We start from the raw sequence: 9,667 nt of genomic DNA, 5'->3' as shown, positions 1-9,667 counted from the left end.
TTTCATAAAATTTAAAAAGATACTCAGTCCGGAAAACATAATATCTTGGCCAACTTTAGCTAACAATAAGACACGCACGCTCCAGCCCCTGTGGACAGGAGCCACGTGTAGTGCCTAGAGCTGTAACACGTATAAACTGAATTTTTTATTTAAAATTTAAATGTTATTGGGTAATATGTATCAAAAGTAACAAGTAACATAACGATACGATTGTAACGAGCACTAGTTGTGCCACCGTGGCCCCACTTCTTAAAAGTAATCTTAACACGTGCAAGCGCTCATTTCAGCCAAATAAAGTGCAGGGTTTTTTCTTCTAACTTCTATACTATTTGGCAACCTTGATAAAAAAAATTATCTCATTGTGGTTTTCAATGTTATTATAAAAATATTTACTGCGCGAAACAGCTGTATAGTAGATAAAGCATGCTTATTATATAATATTTTAAAATTATATACCTAATCATTATTTCTTTAAAGTTTTACTAAGTTTTGTTTTGATAATTGGTTTATTTATTTATTTTTCCTGTTTAAGTGATATGTGATATTCATAACAATGGAGTAGTAATGGGAAATCAATTAATAAACAGATGTAAAGCAAATAACAGTGAAGTATCAGAACATACATTACCATATTTATATACAAGCGATGCACCGAATAAAGAGTTTTTATTAAATCTCACTAATTTTAAGAAATCATCGTTCAACGGTAAGTATTAAGAATTAAGATTTTCATATTAGCCCTGCTATAGTAGACAGATATTTTCAATTTTTTTTGTTTATATTACCGTTTTTTCAAATGTTATTACTATTGAAATCGAGCCAGGAAAATTTTAAACCCCACCCCCTTCGAATTTGAAGGTTTTGCGTTTCTAACATTGCGAAATTCAAATATAGAAATAAATTATCCCCACTGCCAAAAAGGCATAAAAATTGAAAATTGGTACATAACTATGATTTGTCCGTCTATTTTCATACTCCATCTTATAATATTAAACGACTAAAACTCAATTTCGCAGAAAACAATACCCCCCTATTCACCTCCTGAATATTATCAAATCGAGTTGTTTTGAAATACAGCATAATAAATCAATATAACTGAACTTATGTACCAACAGCGATCTCCTATAATTTTGGGAAAAGCTCTGGAAACTTTAGGGCACTAAATTGTGTTATTTATTTTTCTCTAAAAACTATCAAGGGCAATCAAAGTTTCAAATTGGTACGTAATTTCTAGTTGTCGGTCTAAGCAGCATTCCAACCCTATCTGATAATATAAAGGGTTGATTTTTACAAGTTTACTTTCCAAGCCATCATCGCATTATCTTTTATTATTTTTTTACATGATTTTTTTTTTTTTTTTTTTGACGAATTCTATGTATTCATTGTATATCGAAAGAGAACGAATAAAATATTATTATTATTATTATTATTATGGAACCGTGAAAGATTGAATATTGAAATTTTTACGTAGCTTTTAAAAGTCTACTGATTCTTATGGCATACTAACCTCAGCCCATAATATCAAGAGAGAAAAAAGCCAAGGGTCAGAATTAGTTTAATAAAAAAATTTTATGTTTTGAAATTCATTTTAAAATACATAAACTAAACAAAAACTTCACGACTTTGATTTTCAACCGAAAATCATGTATATAAAAGTTCGTTTCAAAATATGTGGATTCCAAAACTAAGGCACGGCATTTTTTGAACTGTTTTTAAATGAATTTTTAAATATTTAATCTAGATAAGTAAACTTTTGTAAATATGGGATAGTTTGAATAGAATCTTTTGCAGTGTTTCGTATTTCTAAGTACATATATAAGCAAGTGAATATTAAACTAACAAAAATGGAATAAATGGATACAATTATAGAACTATGTTCAAAAATAAGAGAAAATTCATTTCATTGTATAAATATTTTCTATCTTTTTAATTACTTTTGGAATTGGAACAAAATGTTTTTGTAATCAATCACTAAAGCCTTAATAAAAAAGTATATAATACCTTTTAACATTCAAATGGCCAATTGCTATCCTTTTTTTTTTTTTTGGGAAGCTAATTCATTTGACTCACTTTCTCGAGCAAAAAAACAAGATAGCAAAGTGTTTATGAATTAAGTGTTTATGAATTAATATGTAATACAATTGTAACTATTTTTAAATTGCACAATGTATTTTTATAAAGATAAGAATAACGTATTTTTATTTACTCTGAGCTGAAATGATGTCAAAGTTATAAATTTTATCAAATAATTTTTCAAACAAAAAATGTTTGTTTATTCAAAAGGGGCATTTTTTGTTCTTGTCCAAATTTCAATTTTTACTTTATTTCCTAAGGTTCAACTGGATCGAATTGCAAATCATTTTTAGGTCTAAAAAACGATAAAAATTTCACCTCTCTATCTCTTTTCGTTTTTCAGCTATCGTGTTCACGAGCGGTTAGACAAACGGATACACGGGATGAATTAATAAAGTAATTTTATGTGTAACAAAAGTTTATTTCTTCCATCAATTTCATTAACGGTACAAACCTTAAGTTCAAAAGAGTTGGGCGATGATAAAGCTTTGGAAATTAAAATGGTTAGTAAATTTCTGTATTTCAAATTCCATTAAAAATTCACACAATTAAATAACACAAAAGAATATATGGCCAAAAACTTCTCATTATCAAGAAATAATTAGGACGAGCTAGTGTCAGATCCACCCATTGGGCATGATGGGGATGCCCATCACCTTAATAGACTTATGATTTGATAAAATAAAAACAATAAATCGCTTCAAATTGTTAGTCTATTATGTTCCTAATTTCATACTAAACCTCCATCTGATAATTTTTTTGGGAGCATTTTTTTGTTGTTTAAAAATTCGCTTCAAAGCGTGTAGATTCCAAAAAATCGAACAAAATCCTGACAAAATCGGTAGAAGAATTTATTAAGACTCCAAAGGTACAGAGTTTTGAGAGTTTTACAACCTGAAACAAATGTTGGTGACAAAGACTTGGATATCAATATTCAAGCAATGAAAAAAGTGGTTCAGATTTATCCGCGATTCATTAATGATATAGTATGAATAAACTGTTATACAAAAATACCGACTCAGGATTGCCAAGTGGAAAGAAAACAGAATATGAAAACAATTCCACCATTCCAAAGTCGGTAGCTCATCTCATTCAAGAATGCGACCAAGATTTCTACCCTTATATAATAATGTTCTTACAAATACTGACAACTCTTCCGGCCAACATAGCTACCGCAGAGAGACCGTTTTCTTCACACTTCCCGAAATAAAATCTTGTTTGCATGTCTCAATGGGATAAAAAAGATTATTCGGGCTAGCCTAGCTTTCCTTAACATCTGGATATCGATAAAATTATTTAATACAAAATGTATATTGATGAAAAATTTCATCAAAATTGGTTCAGTAGTTTGGAGTTTAAATGTGACAGTGTGATGTGCAAACAAACACATATATACTTTTGTAATTTTTGTGCCGAAAACTAGTTCATACTCCGACACGCCGATTTTCTTGTTTGGCCGATTTTCTGGTGGCTATGTCGTGCTATCACCTTTTTTGGGGGCTGGATCCGCGGCTGGAACGAGCGAAGTGAACCCTAACCATACCTACACGTTATTTTTGGGGAAGAATTTTCGAAAAAATCATCACACCTGTCGTCAGTCAGCCGGTTTCCATAGCGTTTGGTGCGGGGCAGCTTTAACTTTGTAAAAATAAAGTTTATCTTGCAACTACTTTCTAGAACCTAAAAATTAATTTACTGTCGTATATTAGGGTCGCACGTAACAATCAATGCATCGTGCAAGCATTTTCTAAAATTTTTTTATATTGGTGGAGAATATTTATATATATATTATAATATTATATATTATTTATATATTATAAACATAAAAAATATAGTCAGTTTATTTCTATAACATAGGTGCCAGTCGCCGATAGAAAATTGAACTTTGTAAAAAAAATTTACCTGGAAACTGCTTTCTAAAACCTAAAAATTAATTTACGAGTAGTATATTATTTAAAAATAAGTTTTACGATCGTCAGTCATGGTACTTCTGTAGCCGGGCGCGTCAATCGCACGTTAAACTTGTAAAAAATCAGTAAATCGTGCAAGCATTTTCTAAAAGCTGAAATTTTCAATAAATATAAAAACAATAGTCGACCAGTTTATTTCTGTGACAGAGAGTGCCAGTCGCGATAAAAAGTTGAACTTTGTAAAAAAATTTACTTTGCAAAACTACTTCATAAACTTACGATTAGTATATTATTTAAAACTAACTTCGATATTTGCCAGTTATGCTAATTCTTTAACCGGACGCGTCAGTCGCTTAAGAACTAAACAATGTTTTGCGAATATTGTTCCAACAATAATGTAAAAACTCATTCCAATTTCAAAGGCACAAAATGTAAAAATTTGTTTTATCCAATTGTACCTTAAGGTAGAAATCGATGCTTCAGCGTCAACTTAAAAAAATATTTTGAATACGGTTTTTTCTTCAAAAACTGGGAATTTTTAATTGTCGAACCTGATGTAAACCTGGATTTTGTCGAGGTGTTTTGAATTTTTGTTTTGTAATAAAAAAAAAAAAAAAAATACAAGTTGGCACTCTCCCGGAATACATTAAAAAATCTGCAATTAAAAAAACAACTGAAAGTTCGATGATTTACCTGATTTATCATAAGTTACATTTTTTCTAGAATTGCAATTCAATTCCTTCATTTTTCGAAAAGTTATAAGAGAAAGTTGAAAATATGAAGTTACAGCGGTGATTTTGAGATAATTTTGCTATGTTTAGGGTTCAATAGCAGAAATTCTTAACAAACAATTATTTTTTTTATTCATTTCATTCCGATCAATAGAAGCAGAGATATTCAAGAAAACATCACCAACGTACACAATTTAAAGATAAAAAACTGGGACAGAAGGTCGCGCGGATCGTTCCGGAAACTGAAAACTCCTATTTTGTATTTTTCCATTAAAAAAAAAAAACTTAAAAAAAATTAAGCATTTGCAAAACATTATCAAAATCTGCTAGATTAATCCAAGTAATAATGATTTCATTATAATGGAAAAAAATCAAATGAAAAAGGCGTTTCCTCAAATTTGGGGTCCAAATAGAAACATAGCCAATAATACCCGTCTACGTAAGTCTTTATTTAATATTCGATTTCGCATTGGGAGAAAAGTGTTACATTAAATGGTGTACCCAATCAAACCCCAGAACGAACTTGAAGTATAAAACTGAAGGATATTTTTTTTAACCTTTTCATTTTATGACATACTTTTTGATAGGTCTCTAGAAAGTATTCTATTGTCTTCCTTTCTTTCTGTAGCTTTGTATTGTAGCCAATGCTTAAACTGTGACATCAAATATATCAAATACTATTCTTTTAAAAAATTGAGGCTCACTGACGACTCTTTTGATCAAAATGTTTAGAAGGCTCTTTTATCAAATTTACAGGGTCCTTTGTTGAGAAAAATATTATTTTAAATATAACTATAAATCAAAATTTGAACCACATATTTATTTAATTTTAACCATGGTATTTAAATGTTAACCAAAAGGGATAACTTTTTTATATGGTATTAGAAACGCAACGAAACAAGAATTATCAAAATCTGTCTACAATAGCCAGGTTCACGATCTGGTATTTTTTTCTGTTTCTATATTTTATTTTCTATCAGGTTCATACTCAACTGTTGTTTTAATTCATGGATATAAAGATAATGGTAATAACGATTGGATTATTAACAGTCGAAAAAATTATTTTCATCGCTCAAGTTATAACGTTATTGTATTAGATTGGTCATATTTTGCACAAAATAGTTATCTCAACTCAACTGAAGATGTGCCTCGTGTAGCACAATATATGGCAGAAATTCTTGTAACATTAGTGAGATCAAATGAATTAAATGTAAAAAATTTACAGCTTGTTGGCCATTCATTAGGAGCACATCTTGCTGGTTTTGTGGGAAAATATGTTTATCAGTCCTTAAGTACTATTATTCTTAAAAATATTTATAATACTACAATCATTTTTACATTTTACTTAAATATAATGTTGAATGAGTATAATTTAATAGAAAAAACTTGCCACAAACATTGAACTGTTTTTTATTTTGCAAATGGTCTTAGGTTTTCGATTGCCGTAACAACATTTCAACTCTTACACTGTAACAAAAGTACTAGTTGAAAGTAATATGTTCTTGGATCAACAAAGTATGTTTATTAACGTGAAAAGAAGTAAATGTTTTATTTATTGAAATTGGTTGTTTATAGAAATGAAATCAGTAAATTCTTGTTTCAAGAATTTGTCATGCATGCTGTTATAACTTACTTCCTTATTTCTTATGCTTTTTTCTATATTGCAAAATAAAAATTTTAGCTCTAACTACAAAAATTTCAAATATGTCTAAAAAATAATCTTTTCTATTACTATTTTAAGCACAGTTTTATAAAATTTTTCTCAAATTTACTTAGTTATGGGCATAATATGAATCTGTAAAAAAATTAATTATTAAATTATCGTGAGTGACAGCCCAGTAGGAGGGAAGAATCAATAAAAATATGACACGAGAGTAGGGACTAAAATTATTAAATGAAACTTTATTTTATTAAACCAATATAATAATTTCTGCATGGAAGTAAACAATTCCTTGGTTGTTTCGAAATGATATTGGAAAAACTGTTTACTTGTTGTACTTAAGACTCGGGGGTTTAGATATACATTTAGTCGAAGACTTGGTATAAAAGTATTTGGACCAAGTAAATGAATTAATGTGTTGAGATAGTTGACTCAAGGAAATATTTAGCTGTTGTAAGAATATCAACAGCCTAGAGCAAACGCGTTTACTACAACCGGTTAGGTTTTTATAGTGTAGATGATAGTGGATGGGCGTGTAGTTAAGTTCACTTCTTTATTTGAACCCAGGGAGAATCGAAGAGGACTATTTTTTTAGTTAAGATAAAGACATTTTAATGGCAAAATAAAATTTAATACTTTTCAGCCTTTAATTATTTTTTTGCACTTGTTTACTCATACTTTATTTTGATAGTACAAAAGAGCTTAATTTGAGAATATTTCAGCAAAGTTTTGAACATTTGAACAGTGATAAAGTAAAAACGAAACCAAACAACAATGCAGTTATACTCTTGATAAAACTCACTAGATGTTCTCACAATTTATACCTTGTATATATTTTTAATCTTAAGATAGTTTTATTGAACAATCTGTTTAAAAATTATTGTAGTAAATACAAATTTTCACTATTAATTGTATATAAGTTTCATTAATGAAATAATATATATTATTTTCACATTTTAGATAATAAAATTGGTCGTATTACTGGATTAGATCCTGCTGGACCCTTGTATGGAATCCCTATACTTATTAACTCAAAGAAACGTTTAACTAAAGGAGATGCTCTTTTTGTTGACATAATTCATACGTGTGCTGGAGTGTTCGGAATGCCACAAATCATAGGTGACGTTGACTTCTATCCCAACGGTGGCAGTTCACAACCTGGATGTAGTTTTTTAGGTAACTGTTTTTAAAATTCACTTTAGCCTAATGAGAGCAATAAATAATACTGAGAGCAAGGTTTATCTTATAACTCACACTAGAAGCTATTTAATGTGTAAAACATATGCTGTTAAAATTTAAAGAGAATTTATCACGCCTAACATTATACAATTGCAGTTAAAAATGTCATTTTTAACGCACGTAGCATATATCGTAGCAGACGCGTGTGAAAATGGCTTTTTAATTTTTTGCTGTGAAGGAGAATTTTCGTTTTGACAAAAAACTAATATTTGGAAGAATTACTGTTTAAAAAAAGGAAAATTATTTACCATTTAATTTTCCTAAAATATTAAATCAAATGTTACATTTAGAGTATTTTTTTTAATGGAGGGGTGTATTTGAGGTTCCATCCAAGTTATATAATGTGCGTTCGTTGCTTGTTTTAGTTGCGAGTATTAGTCACACTACAGGAAACAGTAAAAAAACTTAGTTATATGCAGTTTTTCTTTGTACATACGTAGGCATCGGTAATAAGCCAATAATTTTTGACTGCGGTGCTGTGAAAAAACTACCTTAAATCCTCGATTTTTTAATAACTCTCACAAATTTTATTGCTACAGCTAGAGCAGTTAGTTTTAATAAATTAGGAAATGAGATTCAAACAAACATTAAAGTCAAAATATGTATTATAATATAAAACTAAATTAGTTATGAAATAAAAAGAATGAATTAATATTCCATCCTTTTTGTTGGAATACTTAATTTTTTACAGTCGATAAAATAGCATAAGGCTTGGCCTGAAACTGCCAATATTAAAAGTCTGATTGAATAGATAATTCCATTTTCCAATTTTTTGTTTAAATTAACTGTTTTCGGGATAAAAACATTACGAAACCAAAACATGCATAAATATGTACAGTGTTTTTCTATTTTCAGGAAAAAAATTAAAAATTGGAAGAGTATATTATGACGGGAAATGTCTCGCTGAATAACTTTGCTACAGTCATTTTTCTAAAGTATTTCCAATTTAAGCAATTGGAAAATTTTCAGTTTTCGGGTATATTTGCCTGGTCGAAAACCTTTATCTTTATAACATAAATATAATTCTGTTATATATATATATCTGACTACCGAAAACAGCAAATTTCACAAACAACCTTCAGTTTTAAAAAAATGAATAAAAGACCGATTAATAGGTTTACTATAACAATTCTTTCTTTTAATTGAGAACTTTCTGTCCATTTTGGCGAAAAATTAGTAATAAACCGTTGAAAAGAAAATTTTCAACAAACAATTAAATATTTTAATTTAAAAGTCTCTCTCCTCTTTTCCGGAAAATGAAAAAACACGTACTTATTATTGTATGTATTATTTGCGTTTACATTTGCAAATTTGTCAAAAACTCAAATTTTTTAACAAGAATTTTTTAGCGGAAAATAAGAATGTTTTCTTTTTTCTCATTTTTTAGAAATCTAATAAAAAATATATATTTCATTCGGTTTCATTCTTTTTGAAAAAAGAATCAGAAATGTGACGTTATCGACACAATGGTAGATTGTCGAATTCAGATTTTTTTTTTTCAGATTTTAATTGCAAACATTTTAGAGCTGCTTTGTATTATGCTGAGAGTGTATCCAGTAATACAGGTTTTGTAGCATACAAATGTACGTCGTGGGAGGCATATACTGAAGAAACATGTGCAAATAATGAAAAACAGTTAATGGGCTATCCTGTGACCGCAACGTCAAACGGCAAATACTACTTAACAACAAATGCTAAATCTCCTTTTGCTCAAGGAGATTTATAATATTAAATTTATTTGTAAAATGTATTATTTTATTTATTAATTGAATGAAAAAAAATTATGCACGTCTAACAGGGATTTAAATTTTTTGACCCATTCTTGCTTCGTACTACCGCAATTAAGCATAAATTTGCTTATTTTGAGCTTAATTCTATCTAGAGAACCTGTGTATTTAGTTGTTGGATATTTAAACAGGCTGTCTATAAATCACCGGACCTAACAGAATCTGTAAAAAATGGCGAGGTTTAGTAAAAAATGTCAAACGCCAAAAAATGCTTATAATATTCCAATATATGGTATCCAGTGATTGTATTTTAAATTCAAGGTTTGC

General features: G+C 29.0%; 1 protein-coding gene across 1 annotated transcript; it reads left to right on the top strand.

Moving 5' to 3' along the window:
* Positions 1–483: 483 nt before the first annotated feature.
* LOC123302102 (lipase member H-like) lies at positions 484–9,379 on the top strand. The gene is made up of 3 exons (XM_044884889.1): positions 484–706; positions 7,335–7,550; positions 9,116–9,379. The coding sequence occupies exons 1-3, from the start codon at positions 565–567 to the stop codon at positions 9,337–9,339; spliced, it is 582 nt and encodes a 193-aa protein (XP_044740824.1). The 5' UTR covers positions 484–564; the 3' UTR covers positions 9,340–9,379.
* Positions 9,380–9,667: the final 288 nt, after the last annotated feature.

This window comes from Chrysoperla carnea, chromosome X, assembly GCF_905475395.1.
Source record: "Chrysoperla carnea chromosome X, inChrCarn1.1, whole genome shotgun sequence".
Lineage (NCBI taxonomy): Eukaryota > Metazoa > Arthropoda > Insecta > Neuroptera > Chrysopidae > Chrysoperla > Chrysoperla carnea.
The sequence above is the reverse complement of the archived record's forward strand: the minus strand, read 5'-3'. Positions and strand labels throughout refer to the sequence as shown.